This window comes from Hypanus sabinus, chromosome 6, assembly GCF_030144855.1.
Source record: "Hypanus sabinus isolate sHypSab1 chromosome 6, sHypSab1.hap1, whole genome shotgun sequence".
Classification (NCBI taxonomy): domain Eukaryota; kingdom Metazoa; phylum Chordata; class Chondrichthyes; order Myliobatiformes; family Dasyatidae; genus Hypanus; species Hypanus sabinus.
Window position 1 is genome coordinate 110,523,982 of NC_082711.1, and position 16,259 is coordinate 110,540,240.

The 16,259-nt window shown below is 49.9% G+C and overlaps 1 protein-coding gene across 1 annotated transcript in view; it reads left to right on the forward strand.

Moving 5' to 3' along the window:
* Positions 1 to 16,259, forward strand: part of LOC132395751 (ankyrin repeat and BTB/POZ domain-containing protein 3-like) — a 75,172-nt gene that overhangs the window by 4,267 nt on the left and 54,646 nt on the right. Inside the window, exons 2-3 of the mRNA XM_059972730.1 lie at positions 4,182 to 4,313; positions 5,160 to 5,364. Coding sequence (XP_059828713.1) covers positions 4,182 to 4,313; positions 5,160 to 5,364 — 337 coding nt within the window. The remainder of the gene's footprint in view (positions 1 to 4,181; positions 4,314 to 5,159; positions 5,365 to 16,259) is intronic.

A 16,259-nucleotide genomic window follows, 5' to 3' on the forward strand; every position in this document is an offset into this window, starting at 1 on the left:
TCTGCCTGGCGTCAGTGGTCACATAATCTGGACTCGTGCTATGCACCAATTCCTCATTCGACCATTCACCACCAGTTTCCGTGGCTTCATGTGACCTTGATTCGGGGGGGGGGGGGGGGAGTCGGGGTGCTACACCTTGGCCAAGGGTGACCTGCAGGCTAGCGGGGGGAAGGAGCACCTTACATCTCCTTTGGTAGATACGTATCTCCACCCCGCCACCCTAAAATATAGTAGATGTCTGAAAACCTATTAGAAGCAAAGTACTGGAAATAATCAGCAGGGAAAGAAACAAGTGGCATCATCTTAAGTTGACAGCTGTTTATCTTTAAGCTGTTTCTAACAGAATTAACATAGTTTCTCCAAAATCATTCCTTTGTTAATTTCGAGGGATGTTGTTTCTCCAATATCATTCCTTTGTTAATTTCCAGGGACGTTGTTTCTCCAATATCATTCCTTTGTTAATTCCCAGCATCATATTTCCTGGCTTCAGCTGTCACCTTCTAGCTATCCTCCTCCCTCTCCTCCCATCTTTTTATTCGGGCTTCTTCCCCCTTCCTTTATGGTACTGAAGAAGGGTCTGGGCTGGAAACATCGGCAGTTCAATCCTCTCCATAGACGCTGCCTGACCTGCTGAGCTCCTCCAGCATCTTGTGTGTCTGTTACTCTGGATTTGCAGCATCTGCAGACGTCCTCGTGTTCCTCCAATATTGTTACTTTGTTAAGTCCCAGAAGTTTCCAGGAACAAAGTTCCTCCTGTATCATCCCTTGCATCAATTTTCCCAGGGAAAAAAGGCTGAACAAGTTAGGTCTTTATTCTTTGGAACATAGAAGGTTGAGGGGGGACATGATAGAGGTATTTAAAATTATGAGGGGGATAGATCGAGTTGACGTGGATAGGCTTTTTCCATTCAGAGTAGGGGAGATTCAAACAAGAGGACACGAGTTGAGAGTTGGGGGCAAAAGTTTAAGGGTAACACGAGGGGGAATTTATTTACTCAGAGAGTGGTAGCTGTGTGGAATGAACTTCCAGTAGAAGTGATAGAGGCAGGTTCAGTATTGTCATTTAAAGTAAAATTGGATAGGTATATGGACAGGAAAGGAATGGAGGGTTATGGGCTGAGTGCAGGTCGGTGGGACTAGGTGAGAGTAAGCGTTCGGCACGGACTAGAAGGGCTGAGATGGCCTGTTTCCGTGCTGTTTTGGTTATATGGAACAAAGTTCCCCCTGTATCATCCCTTTGTCAATTTTCCCAGGAACAACATTCCTCTTGTATCATTTCCTTGCTAGTACATGGAAATTGCCCTGCTAATGCAATGCATGATTGTCCCTAAAACTCAGATTGTGATGCATTGAGGGCTTGTGTCCTTCTCCTGGTTCAGAAGGGACACAGCCACACGGTTTTGGTGAAGTGGCATTTGTTTCCATACCTGTCATGGTTACTGCTTTCTGTTCCCTTTTCAGATGATGGTGAAGCAGACTTGTGGTTGAGAGCTGAGTTCTGTCCAGAAATGTTAGTGTGGTTTGACAGTGCAGCAAATGGCATGCAACCTAATATAGTCCATTTAAACAACTGCAAGGCTCTTACACATACCTCAGTTAAAAGCTGCAGCTGATTTAGAGAAAAAATTTCACAAAGATTGCACACGCTTGCAAATGCACACTGTCTATAAAACCACACAGGATGCTGGAGGGGCTCAGCAGTTCAGACAGCATCTATGGAGGGAAGTAAACAGTTGCCATTTTGGGCCGAGCCTGGCTTAGTATGTGACAATAACAGAAAAACAAACTGAAATGGGGAGAGGAAGAATACAACCTTTGATGTCACACTACCTGATTCCCTTCTCACCTGAACATCACCTCCCTCCTTCCCTTTCTCCCATGGTCTGCTTTTCTGTCCTATCAGATTCCTTCTTCAGCCCTTTACCTCTTCCATCTCTATCACCTGCCAGCTTCTTACTTCATCCCCCCTCCTCCACCCACCCAGCCCCTTCCCCCTCACCTGATCTCACCTATCACCTGCCAGCTGTTCTTCCTTCCCCTCTCCCCCCATTTTCTTATTCCAGCTTCTTCCCCCTTCCTTTCCAGTCCTGATGAAGGGTCTCGGCCTGAAATGTCAACTGTTTATTCCTTTCCATAGCTGCCGAGTTCCTCCATCATTTTGTGTGTGTTACTCTAGATTTCCATCTGCAGACTCTCCTGTGTTTTCCAGCTTCAGTGCAGCAAAGTTTTCTTGCCGTTGGCTGAGAGTTCACTTTCACCCATGACAGAAGCCAGAGCTGTTCCGTGGGACTTTATGTGTAGGAAAGAGTCTAGTCTAACAGCCAAACCGAGAGGCAGCATATCGGGTTGTGCATCACTTCCTCTCAGCCTCACTTAGGCTGTGAAATGGAACTTACAACCAACAAGCTGGAGAGGGATGGTCAAAACCCTGGTTATACATACCGATTCAGGAGGCTGATGCTTGAACTAGTCCAGGAAATCAGGCTCCATGCCTCCGGGTTCAGGAACAGTTGTTACTTCACAGCCATCGGGCTCCTGAACCAGCATGGATAATAATTTCACTCACCACTTCTCTGTACTGTTTTAATGATCTACAGGCTTTCAAAGCACTCCTTGCAACTCTAGATGGAGAGGTGAGAGGCCAGGGGGTTTAAGTCAGGAGGCCAGGTGAAATGTTCTTGCTGGAAAGAGGTGCCATCAGAGTGGAGTCTACTCAGATATCACTCCTCTACCCTGAGGGTGGCCTCAACGTGACACAAGAGATCGACACTTTGGAACGGGAACGGGAATTAAAATGATTGGCCACCGGGAGGTTCCGCTTTTGGCGGATGGAGCGGAGGTGCTCGATGAAGCGGTTTAGGACGGACCTCACCAATGTAGAGGAGGCTGTGTTTGGGAGCACCAGACACAATCAACGACCCCAGCAGATTTGCAGGTCAAGTGTTGCCTCACCTGCAATGATCGTTTGGTGCCCTGAGTAGGGGTGAGGGAGGAGGTGAAGGGGCAGGTGTGGCACTTAGGGGTCAGTGCCGGGAGGGAGGGGTGAATGAAAGAGGGAATCGCAGAGAGAACAATCCCCCCTGCAATTTAGTAATAAATTTACTGTGGACTTTAAAGGCTACCTCAGGAGCCTGATGATTATAGACTAGGAACTGTTTCTGACACCACTTCCCCCGTCCCGTACCTGCTGCCTAGTGGTAGTGGCAGGAAGAGGGCATGGGCTGGACCGTGATGGTGAACATGCTTTCCAGGAACTGTGCTCCATGTAGACGCACTCAATGGTGCTGAGGGCTTTTCCTGTGACGAACTGGGTCGTTATGTATTACTTCCTGCAGACTCCCCCATTCCTGGGCTTTGGTGTCCCATGCCACCAGGTTCAGGAACAGTTATTACTCCTCAATCATCAGGGTGTTGAACCAGAGAGGGAAAATTCAGTCACCGCAGCAGTGAACTGATTTTACAACCTATGCACTCACTTTTAAGGACTCTACAACTGATGGTCTCAGTATTAATTTATTATTTTTTTTGTTTGTTTACACACACTTTGTTATTTTTATAAAGTGGTTGTTTGTCCATCTGTCATTGATTCCAATTTGTATTTACTGTGAATGTTCACAATAAAACGAATCTCAGGGCTGAATTAATAACATATGTGTACTTTGATAATAGGTTTACTTAAGAATCCATAAGTAGTGGGGTGGAGATATGTCCGTACCAAAGGAGGCGTCAGGAGCTGCTTCCCTCCTTCTCGCCCTTGGGCAACCTTCCCGATCAGGGCCATGTGAAGCCATGGGAGCAGGTGGTGGACGGTTGTATGAGCAGCCGGTGCACATCACAAGTCCTGGTTATGCGACCACTGACACCAGGCAGACAGTCTCTGAACAGTATTGATAACGGGTGGGGTCAACCTTCTTGTAAAAACACTGCCCAAAAGAAGGCAATGGGAAACGCCTTCTGTAGAAGAATTAGCCAGGAACAATCATGGTCATGAGACTAAGAATTCCCACGTCATTTGGCACGGCTCACAACGAATGAATGGTTTTATGGTCTAAGTGAATCATCTTGGTGCGTCTGTCTGACTTTGGAGATTCCTCATTGAAGCCCCGATAGATTTGACTTCTCCTCGGAATATGTCTCTGAGATGTCTAACCAAACGCTGGCCTCTTTTCTTGTGTTCTCAGGTGTGCCCTGCCTTCCGACGTACCTCAGTATGTATACCGAGCGCCATCATCAGCAGCTCTACACCAGCCATGACCTGAAGAACCTGGAGCAAGCCATGCTGGCAACCTCCGTGGGCACCATTGCTGAACTCAGTCAGTACTCTGCGACCCTCTCTCCTCCTCTCAGTCCGCGTACCAGTGGGGGGAGGGCACTTCATTATGTTTCAGAACAGTCCAGAGCGGAAGACCTCAGTCACCGTTTCTGCAAGCGCGTTCATGTGTGTAAAAGGCTAACGTGTATGGTGCTGTGATAAAGCTGTGTATTGATTTATTTTGAGATACTGTGAGGAACAAACCCTCCCACTCCAATGAGCCCCACACCACCCAGCAACCCATCTATTTAACACCAGCCTAACCATAGGACCATTTGTAATGTCCAATTAATCTACTGTCTTTGGGCTGTGGGCACCCGGAGGAAACCCACGTGGTCAAGGGTAGAACGTACAAACTCCTTACAGAGAGTGTCGGAATTAAGCTGTAATTGTGCCGTGCTAGCTGTTACGCTACCGTGGCACCCGACATCTGAAAAGCAGAGCCTGGCATTAGGGTCCCACATCTCCCAGGACATGTCCTCTCTTCACTGCTAACAACAGGCAGGAGATACAGGAGCCTGAAGGCACACATTTCGCCATCTGATTGCTTATCAATGAACCCCTGAACTCTGCCTTACTGTTTTTTTTTGCTCTGCTTTTGCACCATGTATTTGATTTTCACACATATAATTCCTTGTTGAAATTTACAGTTTTTTGTGTATTACACCGTACTGCTTTCACAAAACAACAAATTTCCCGTCAATGTCAGTCATGTTAAACCTGATTCTGCTTCAGAATCTGATCCCTAAGGAGCGTAGTTTGGTTTGGTTGTGTATGTGTACAGTCTGATGACAGTAAAGGAACTGGAATGGTGATGGATGCTAACCTCCTTTCCTCTGTTCCCTAGGCGACTTGATCTCTCACTCTATGTACTACCTCCAGCAGTTTGGCGCTTTGCACCGTGACCAGGGGTTTCAGTTGCACTTCAGGAAGGGCCCGTACTCCTGGGAGCCGGAGGCGTTACACAGTCTCTACTACTACACCCACTGCCCGCAGATGGAGTGGGAGAACCTCGGTGAGGAGCCTCCCAAGGGCAAGCTGAACAACGAGAGGTGAGGCAGCTGCAAGCCCTCCTCCACGGGATGGGCCGGCGCGCTCTCTTGTGCCGAGCGGAGTCATTCACGGGTAGCACAACATGTCCCGCTGGGCTTTTGGGAGTTTGGACGCTTTCTGTGTCGCACATCAGGGGATTTCAGAACACCATCCAAATAATTGCTTCTCTCTGGAGTGAAGGAGAGTGAGAGGCGACTTGATGGAGGTGTACAAACTATTAAGAGATGTGAATCAAGTGGAGAGCAGGAGATCTTTCTCAAGGGTGGAAATGGTTAATGCGAGGGGGCATAATTTTAAGATGATTGGAGGAAAATATAGGGACGATGTCAGTGGTGGCTATTTTGCAGAGAGTGGTGGGTGCATGGAAGCCCTGCCAGGGGTGAGATCACTGGGGACATCTAAGAAATTCTTAGATGATAGAGAAATGACGGACTCTGTTGGTGGAAAGGGTTAGATTGATCTTGGAGTAGGTTAAGAGGGAGGCATGGCGTTGTGATGTATGCTCAGAGGAGATTTACCAGGGTGCTGCCTGGACTAGAGAGCATGTCTTGTGGAGGACAGGACGAGTGAGCTAGACCGTTCTTTTGTCTCAGAACCATGTAAGGGTCCACTCTTGGCTCCAACTTTTTTTTGAGGGAGCTAGATTATAAAAGCAAGGATCTAAAAGAGGTCCACGAGAATTATCCCAGAAATGAATGGGTTAACATATGAGGAACGTTTGATGTCTCTGGGCTTGTACTTGCTGGAATTCAGAAGAATGAGGGAGGAACTTATTGAAACCTATCGAATATTGAAAGGCCTCAATGGGGTAGACGTGGAGAGGATGTTTCCTATAGTGGGACAGTCTAGGACCAGAGGGCGCAGCCTCAGACTGGAGGGACATCCATTTAGAGCAGAGGTGAGGAGGCATTTCTTTAGGCAGAGTCTATGGAATTCATTGCCACAGATAGTTGGTGAGGCCAGGTCATTGAGTGTATTTATAGCAGAGGTTGATAGGTTCTTGGTTAGTCAGGGCATCAAAGGTTATGTGGAAATGGCAGGAGGATGGGGTTGAGAGGGAAAAACTAATCGGTTATATATTTCCTGAGGAAAGGTCTTGGCCTGAAACGTTGACTGGTTATTCAGTTTGAATGTGTTGCTCTCGATCTCCAGCATCTGCAGGATGTCTAGTGCTGATCTATTTATTCACTGATTGGGATAGAGTGTGGAATCTCAATCCTTCAAACCACACCACCGATTCCAATCACAGGACAGCTCCAAATCCGAATCGGAATCAGTTTTATTATCACCGGCATGTGGTGTGAAATTTGTTAACTTAGCAGCAGCAGTTCAATGCAATACATAATCTAGAAGAATCAATCAATCAATCAATTATATGTATATTGAATAAATTAAAAATTGTACAAAAAACTCCAGAAATACTATATATTAAAAAAGTGAGGTAGTGCCCAAGCGTTCAATGTCCATTTAGGAATCGGATGGCAGAGGGGAAGAAGCTGTTCCTGAATCGCTGAGTGTGTGCCTTCAGGCTTCTGTACCTCCTACCTGATAGGAACAGTGAGAAAAGGGCACGTGATGCTCCTTTTTAACAATAACTAATTACCCTACGACTTGCGCGGGAGGAACTGGGAAACCCATGGGTTCCATGGCAAGGACGTACAGGCTGCTTATGGATAACATTGGAATTGAACTCTGAACTGATGTCCTGAGCTGTAATAGTGTGGTGCCAACAGCTATGCTCTGGTGGCACAGAGCAAACTCAATGGGCTGAATGGCCATATTCCACTCAGGTCTGCTTCAACCCCAATGCACGCGGATTCCAGCCAGGCTTGCAGTCCCTGGCTCAGGTCACGGCAGTCGCTTGGGCATATCGCCACTAAATTCAGGGTGGAATTGAGTGTTTGCTGTTTATGTTAAATGTTGTACATATTTTTATGGCAATGAACTGTGAAAAGAGGAAGTGTTAATTTATAGTCTGTCAGAAGTACAGCTTGAATTTGATGAGCCTCTGAACACAAGCTGCTGTGTGTGGCAAGTTTATCATGGGATGATGTAAGTCGGATTTTTAGTTTTCTGGGGTTTTTCAGAGAACAGCGATGACGACTACCCTGAAAGGTTGCAGGAAGTGAAAAGTCCCCGAGTGATAGGTAGAGCTTGCTGCACGATATGGTGACCACAGGCTTGGTGCTTTTGAGCGGAGGCAACGATTGTTCTATGTACTTGTTCAGCCTCCTGTGTGTGGGTACAAACTGCACCGTCAACTCTCACATTTCCCGGCGTTCATATGAGAATGAGTGAGGAGGGGAAGCACAGATGTGGTCGGATGAATCAGACTCAGCTTTATTGTTACTGACATGGGTCGTGGAATAGCAGTGAAAGCTATGAATCACAATAAGAATGATATATATTTAGTGCAAAAATTAGTGAGCTAGTTAGGGTACGTGGGTTCATTGTCCATTCAGAAATCTGATGGTGGGGGGAGGAAACAGTTTCCTAAGGTGTGGAGTGTGTGGCTTCAGGCTCCAATAGCTCCACCTTGAGCATCACAATGAGAAGAGGGCATGTCCTGGGTGATGGACTTTGCTGAACTTACAACTCTGCAGCTTTTTCCAGTCCTATGCGATGGCCACTCCATGTGAAGCAGCAGGAAGGAGTCACCTGAGGAAAAAGCAAATCCTTCACAAGCTCATGCACACCAGATTCTGGAGGAACTTACATGTCTGGCAGCATCAGATGAAAGGAAGAAAGATCATTCTCCAATCTGACTCCCCTCTCACCCTTTCTCTTCCCCTCATCTGCCTATCACCCTCCCTCCCTCCTCCTTCCCTTTCCTCCATGGTCCATGCTCCTGCTAGATTCTCCTTCAGCCCCTACCTCTACCACCTATCACCTCCCAGCTTCTACTTTATCCATACCCACTTGCCCACCTTCCCCCTCACCTGTTCTCACCTACCAACTCCCAGCGTCTCACTTCATACCCAGTTACCCAACATCCCCCTCACCTGTTCTCACCTATCACCTGTTCTTCTCCTCCCACCTTCTTAATCTAGTTACTCCCCGACTTCCTTTCCAACCATGATAAGGAGACTCAGCCCGAAACATGGACATTATATTTCTCTGCATAGGTGCTACCTGACCTGCTGAGTTCCTCCAGCATTTTGTGTGTGTTGACTTGGATTTCCAGCATCTGCAGAATCCCTTGTGGTTATGATTTTATCTGTTTCATGGAGAGATAATTATGTAATTAAGATATGACTGTGAATTTTGTCAATTCAGGTCATGTCTTTGTCAGATAACACGAAGGTTGGTGGTGCTGTGGACAGTGTAGAAGGTTGGTGGTGTAGTGGATAGTATGGAAGGTTGGTGGTGTTGAGGACAGTGTGGAAGGTTGGTGGTGTTGAGGACAGTGTAGAAGGTTGGTGGTGTTGAGGACAGTGTGGAAGGTTGGTGGTGTTGTGGACAGTGTAGAAGGTTGGTGGTGTGGACAGTTTCGAAGGTTGGTGGTGTTGAGGACAGTGTGGAAGGTTGGTGGTGTGGACAGTGTGGAAGGTTGGTGGTGTTGAGGACAGTGTGGAAGGTTGGTGGTGTTGTGGACAGTGTGGAAGGTTGGTGGTGTTGAGGACAGTGTGGAAGGTTGGTGGTGTTGAGGACAGTGTAGAAGGTTGGTGGTGTGGACAGTTTCGAAGGTTGGTGGTGTTGAGGACAGTGTGGAAGGTTGGTGGTGTGGACAGTGTGGAAGGTTGGTGGTGTTGAGGACAGTGTGGAAGGTTGGTGTGGACAGTGTGGAAGGTTGGTGGTGTTGTGGACAGTGTGGAAGGTTGGTGGTGTTGTGGAAAGTGTGGAAGGTTGGTGGTGTGGACAGTGTGGAAGTTTGGTGGTGAGGACAGTGTAGAAGGTTGGTGGTGTGGAGGACAGTGTGGAAGGTTGGTGGTGAGGACAGTGTAAAAGGTTGGTGGTGTTGTGGACAGTGTGGAAGTTTGGTGGTGAGGACAGTGTAGAAGGTTGGTGGTGTTGTGGAAAGTGTGGAAGGTTGGTGGTGTGGACAGTGTGGAAGTTTGGTGGTGAGGACAGTGTAGAAGGTTGGTGGTGTTGTGGACAGTGTGGAAGTTTGGTGGTGAGGACAGTGTAGAAGGTTGGTGGTGTGGAGGACAGTGTGGAAGGTTGGTGTTGAGGACAGTGTGGAAGGCTGGTGGTGGTGTGGAAAGTGTGGAAGGTTGGTGGTGTTGTGGACAGTGTGGAAAGTTGGTGGTGTTGAGGACAGTGTGGAAGGTTGGTGGTGAGGACAGTGTGGAAGGTTGGTGGTGTTGTGGACAGTGTGGAAGGTTGGTGGTGTTGAGGACAGTGTGGAAGGTTGGTGGTGTTGTGGACAGTGTGGAAGGTTGGTGGTGTGGACAGTGTGGAAGGTTGGTGGTGTTGAGGACAGTGTGGAAGGTTGGTGGTGAGGACAGTGTGGAAGGTTGGTGGTGTTGTGGACAGTGTGGAAGGTTGGTGGTGTTGAGGACAGTGTGGAAGGTTGGTGGTGTTGTGGACGGTGTGGAAGGTTGGTGGTGTTGTGGACAGTGTGGAAGGTTGGTGGTGTTGAGGACAGTGTAGAAGGTTGGTGGTGTTGTGGACAGTGTAGAAGGTTGGTGGTGTTGTGGACAGTGTGGAAGGTTGGTGGTGTTGAGGACAGTGTAGAAGGTTGGTGGTGTTGTGGACAGTGTAGAAGGTTGGTGGTGTTGTGGACAGTGTGGAAGGTTGGTGGTGTTGTGGACAGTGTGGAAGGTTGGTGGTGTTGTGGACAGTGTGGAAGGTTGGTGGTGTGGACAGTGTGGAAGGTTGGTGGTGTGGACAGTGTGGAAGGTTGGTGGTGTTGAGGACAGTGTGGAAGGTTGGTGGTGTGGACAGTGTGGAAGGTTGGTGGTGTGGACAGTGTGGAAGTTTGGTGGTGAGGACAGTGTAGAAGGTTGGTGGTGTGGAGGACAGTGTGGAAGGTTGGTGGTGAGGACAGTGTAAAAGGTTGGTGGTGTTGAGGACAGTGTGGAAGGTTGGTGGTGTTGTGGACAGTGTGGAAGGTTGGTGGTGTTGTGGACAGTGTGGAAGGTTGGTGGTGTGGAGGACAGTGTAGAAGGTTGGTGGTGTGGAGGACAGTGTGGAAGGTTGGTGGTGTGGACAGTGTGGAAGGTTGGTGGTGTTGTGGACAGTGTGGAAGGTTGGTGGTGTGGACAGTGTGGAAGGTTGGTGGTGTTGTGGACAGTGTGGAAGGTTGGTGGTGTTGTGGACAGTGTGGAAGGTTGGTGGTGTTGTGGACAGTGTGGAAGGTCGGTGGTGTTGTGGACAGTGTGGAAGGTTGGTGGTGTTGTGGACAGTGTGGAAGGTCGGTGGTGTTGTGGACAGTGTGGAAGGTCGGTGGTGTTGTGGACAGTGTGGAAGGTTGGTGGTGTTGAGGACAGTGTGGAAGGTTGGTGGTGTTGAGGACAGTGTAAAAGGTTGGTGGTGTTGAGGACAGTGTAGAAGGTTGGTGGTGTTGAGGACAGTGTGGAAGGTTGGTGGTGTTGTGGACAGTGTGGAAGGTTGGTGGTGTGGAGGACAGTGTAAAAGGTTGGTGGTGTTGAGGACAGTGTAGAAGGTTGGTGGTGTTGTGGACAGTGTAGAAGGTTGGTGGTGTGGAGGACAGTGTAAAAGGTTGGTGGTGTTGAGGACAGTGTAGAAGGTTGGTGGTGTTGAGGACAGTGTGGAAGGTTGGTGGTGTGGAGGACAGTGTGGAAGGTTGGTGGTGTTGTGGACAGTGTGGAAGGTTGGTGGTGTGGAGGACAGTGTGGAAGGTTGGTGGTGTGGACAGTGTGGAAGGTTGGTGGTGTTGTGGACAGTGTGGAAGGTTGGTGGTGTGGACAGTGTGGAAGGTTGGTGGTGTTGTGGACAGTGTAGAAGGCTGGTGGTGTTGTGGACAGTGTAGAAGGCTGGTGGTGTTGAGGACAGTGTGGAAGGTTGGTGGTGGTGTGGACAGTGTGGAAGGTTGGTGGTGTTGTGGACAGTGTAGAAGGTTGGTGGTGGTGTGGAAAGTGTGGAAGGTTGGTGGTGAGGACAGTGTAGAAGGTTGGTGGTGGTGTGGAAAGTGTGGAAGGTTGGTGGTGAGGACAGTGTAGAAGGTTGGTGGTGGTGTGGAAAGTGTGGAAGGTTGGTGGTGTTGTGGACAGTGTGGAAGGTTGGTGGTGTTGAGGACAGTGTGGAAGGTTGGTGGTGTTGTGGACAGTGTGGAAGGTTGGTGGTGTTGAGGACAGTGTGGAAGGTTGGTGGTGTTGAGGACAGTGTAGAAGGTTGGTGGTGTGGACAGTTTCGAAGGTTGGTGGTGTTGAGGACAGTGTGGAAGGTTGGTGGTGTGGACAGTGTGGAAGGTTGGTGGTGTTGAGGACAGTGTGGAAGGTTGGTGTGGACAGTGTGGAAGGTTGGTGGTGTTGTGGACAGTGTGGAAGGTTGGTGGTGTTGTGGAAAGTGTGGAAGGTTGGTGGTGTGGACAGTGTGGAAGTTTGGTGGTGAGGACAGTGTAGAAGGTTGGTGGTGTGGAGGACAGTGTGGAAGGTTGGTGGTGAGGACAGTGTAAAAGGTTGGTGGTGTTGTGGACAGTGTGGAAGTTTGGTGGTGAGGACAGTGTAGAAGGTTGGTGGTGTGGAGGACAGTGTGGAAGGTTGGTGGTGAGGACAGTGTAAAAGGTTGGTGGTGTTGTGGACAGTGTGGAAGTTTGGTGGTGAGGACAGTGTAGAAGGTTGGTGGTGTGGAGGACAGTGTGGAAGGTTGGTGTTGAGGACAGTGTGGAAGGCTGGTGGTGGTGTGGAAAGTGTGGAAGGTTGGTGGTGTTGTGGACAGTGTGGAAAGTTGGTGGTGTTGAGGACAGTGTGGAAGGTTGGTGGTGAGGACAGTGTGGAAGGTTGGTGGTGTTGTGGACAGTGTGGAAGGTTGGTGGTGTTGAGGACAGTGTGGAAGGTTGGTGGTGTTGTGGACAGTGTGGAAGGTTGGTGGTGTGGACAGTGTGGAAGGTTGGTGGTGTTGAGGACAGTGTGGAAGGTTGGTGGTGAGGACAGTGTGGAAGGTTGGTGGTGTTGTGGACAGTGTGGAAGGTTGGTGGTGTTGAGGACAGTGTGGAAGGTTGGTGGTGTTGTGGACGGTGTGGAAGGTTGGTGGTGTTGTGGACAGTGTGGAAGGTTGGTGGTGTTGAGGACAGTGTAGAAGGTTGGTGGTGTTGTGGACAGTGTAGAAGGTTGGTGGTGTTGTGGACAGTGTGGAAGGTTGGTGGTGTTGAGGACAGTGTAGAAGGTTGGTGGTGTTGTGGACAGTGTAGAAGGTTGGTGGTGTTGTGGACAGTGTGGAAGGTTGGTGGTGTTGTGGACAGTGTGGAAGGTTGGTGGTGTTGTGGACAGTGTGGAAGGTTGGTGGTGTGGACAGTGTGGAAGGTTGGTGGTGTGGACAGTGTGGAAGGTTGGTGGTGTTGAGGACAGTGTGGAAGGTTGGTGGTGTGGACAGTGTGGAAGGTTGGTGGTGTGGACAGTGTGGAAGTTTGGTGGTGAGGACAGTGTAGAAGGTTGGTGGTGTGGAGGACAGTGTGGAAGGTTGGTGGTGAGGACAGTGTAAAAGGTTGGTGGTGTTGAGGACAGTGTGGAAGGTTGGTGGTGTTGTGGACAGTGTGGAAGGTTGGTGGTGTTGTGGACAGTGTGGAAGGTTGGTGGTGTGGAGGACAGTGTAGAAGGTTGGTGGTGTGGAGGACAGTGTGGAAGGTTGGTGGTGTGGACAGTGTGGAAGGTTGGTGGTGTTGTGGACAGTGTGGAAGGTTGGTGGTGTGGACAGTGTGGAAGGTTGGTGGTGTTGTGGACAGTGTGGAAGGTTGGTGGTGTTGTGGACAGTGTGGAAGGTCGGTGGTGTTGTGGACAGTGTGGAAGGTTGGTGGTGTTGTGGACAGTGTGGAAGGTCGGTGGTGTTGTGGACAGTGTGGAAGGTCGGTGGTGTTGTGGACAGTGTGGAAGGTTGGTGGTGTTGAGGACAGTGTGGAAGGTTGGTGGTGTTGAGGACAGTGTAAAAGGTTGGTGGTGTTGAGGACAGTGTAGAAGGTTGGTGGTGTTGAGGACAGTGTGGAAGGTTGGTGGTGTTGTGGACAGTGTGGAAGGTTGGTGGTGTGGAGGACAGTGTAAAAGGTTGGTGGTGTTGAGGACAGTGTAGAAGGTTGGTGGTGTTGTGGACAGTGTAGAAGGTTGGTGGTGTGGAGGACAGTGTAAAAGGTTGGTGGTGTTGAGGACAGTGTAGAAGGTTGGTGGTGTTGAGGACAGTGTGGAAGGTTGGTGGTGTGGAGGACAGTGTGGAAGGTTGGTGGTGTTGTGGACAGTGTGGAAGGTTGGTGGTGTGGAGGACAGTGTGGAAGGTTGGTGGTGTTGAGGACAGTGTGGAAGGTTGGTGGTGTGGAGGACAGTGTGGAAGGTTGGTGGTGTTGTGGACAGTGTGGAAGGTTGGTGGTGTTGAGGACAGTGTGGAAGGTTGGTGGTGTGGACAGTGTGGAAGGTTGGTGGTGTTGAGGACAGTTTGGAAGGTTGGTGGTGTTGTGGACAGTGTGGAAGGTTGGTGGTGTGGACAGTGTGGAAGGTTGGTGGTGTGGAGGACAGTGTGGAAGGTTGGTGGTGTTGTGGACAGTGTGGAAGGTTGGTGGTGTGGACAGTGTGGAAGGTTGGTGGTGTTGAGGACAGTTTGGAAGGTTGGTGGTGTTGTGGACAGTGTGGAAGGTTGGTGGTGTTGTGGACAGTGTGGAAGGTTGGTGGTGTTGTGGACAGTGTGGAAGGTTGGTGGTGTTGTGGACAGTGTGGAAAGTTGGTGTTGAGGACAGTGTGGAAGGTTGGTGGTGTTGTGGACAGTGTGGAAGGTTGGTGGTGTTGTGGACAGTGTGGAAGGTTGGTGGTGTTGTGGACAGTGTGGAAGGTTGGTGGTGTTGTGGACAGTGTGGAAGGTTGGTGGTGTTGTGGACAGTGTGGAAGGTTGGTGGTGAGGACAGTGTGGAAGGTTGGTGGTGTTGAGGACAGTGTGGAAGGTTGGTGGTGTTGTGGACAGTGTGGAAGGTTGGTGGTGTTGAGGACAGTGTGGAAGGTTGGTGGTGTTGAGGACAGTGTGGAAGGTTGGTGGTGTGGACAGTGTGGAAGGTTGGTGGTGTTGTGGACAGTGTGGAAGGTTGGTGGTGTTGTGGACAGTGTGGAAGGTTGGTGGTGTGGAGGACAGTGTGGAAGGTTGGTGGTGTTGAGGACAGTGTAGAAGGTTGGTGGTGTGGAGGACAGTGTGGAAGGTTGGTGGTGTGGACAGTGTGGAAGGTTGGTGGTGTTGTGGACAGTGTGGAAGGTTGGTGGTGTGGACAGTGTGGAAGGTTGGTGGTGGTGAGGACAGTGTAGAAGGTTGGTGGTGTGGACAGTGTGGAAGGTTGGTGGTGTTGTGGACAGTGTGGAAGGTTGGTGGTGTTGTGGACAGTGTAAAAGGTTGGTGGTGTTGAGGACAGTGTAAAAGGTTGGTGGTGTTGAGGACAGTGTGGAAGGTTGGTGGTGTTGTGGACAGTGTAAAAGGTTGGTGGTGTTGAGGACAGTGTGGAAGGTTGGTGGTGTTGTGGACAGTGTGGAAGGTTGGTGGTGTGGAGGACAGTGTAAAAGGTTGGTGGTGTTGAGGACAGTGTGGAAGGTTGGTGGTGTTGTGGACAGTGTGGAAGGTTGGTGGTGTGGACAGTGTGGAAGGTTGGTGGTGTTGTGGACAGTGTGGAAGGTTGGTGGTGTTGAGGACAGTGTGGAAGGTTGGTGGTGTGGAGGACAGTGTGGAAGGTTGGTGGTGTTGTGGACAGTGTGGAAGGTTGGTGGTGGTGAGGACAGTGTGGAAGGTTGGTGGTGGTGAGGACAGTGTGGAAGGTTGGTGGTGGTGAGGACAGTGTGGAAGGTTGGTGGTGGTGAGGACAGTGTGGAAGGTTGGTGGTGTGGACAGTGTGGAAGGTTGGTGGTGTGGACAGTGTGGAAGGTTGGTGGTGTTGTGGACAGTGTGGAAGGTTGGTGGTGTTGTGGACAGTGTGGAAGGTTGGTGGTGTTGAGGACAGTGTGGAAGGTTGGTGGTGTTGTGGACAGTGTGGAAGGTTGGTGGTGGTGTGGACAGTGTGGTAGGTTGGTGTTGTGGACAGTGTGGAAGGTTGGTGGTGTTGAGGACAGTGTGGAAGGTTGGTGGTGTTGTGGACAGTGTGGAAGGTTGGTGGTGTTGAGGACAGTGTGGAAGGTTGGTGGTGCTGTGGACAGTGTGGAAGGTTGGTGGTGTGGACAGTTTGGAAGGTTGGTGGTGTTGTGGACAGTGTAGAAGGTTGGTGGTGTGGACAGTTTGGAAGGTTGGTGGTGTTGTGGACAGTGTAGAAGGTTGGTGGTGTGGACAGTTTGGAAGGTTGGTGGTGTTGTGGACAGTGTAGAAGGTTGGTGGTGTGGACAGTTTGGAAGGTTGGTGGTGTTGTGGACAGTGTAGAAGGTTGGTGGTGTGGACAGTTTGGAAGGTTGGTGGTGTTGTGGACAGTTTGGAAGGTTGGTGGTGTTGTGGACAGTGTGGAAGGTTGGTGGTGTGGACAGTGGAAGGTGGTGTAGCTCAGTGCATCACTTTTCACCGTCAGTGATCGGTCGGTGTTCAATACTCACTGTTGTCTGTCGGGAGTTTGAGCTTTCTCCCTGTGACTCTGGGTTTTGTCCATGTGTTCTGGTTTCCTCCCACAGTCCAAAGATATGCGGGTTCGGGTTCGTAAGTTGTTGGTAGGCTATGTTGGTGGTGGCAGCGTGGTGACACTTGTGGGCTTCCTGCACCACGTCCTCATATTATGCTGGTCGAATATGTGGATGGCACATCTCCATAAGACATAGGAGCAGAATTAGGCCATTTG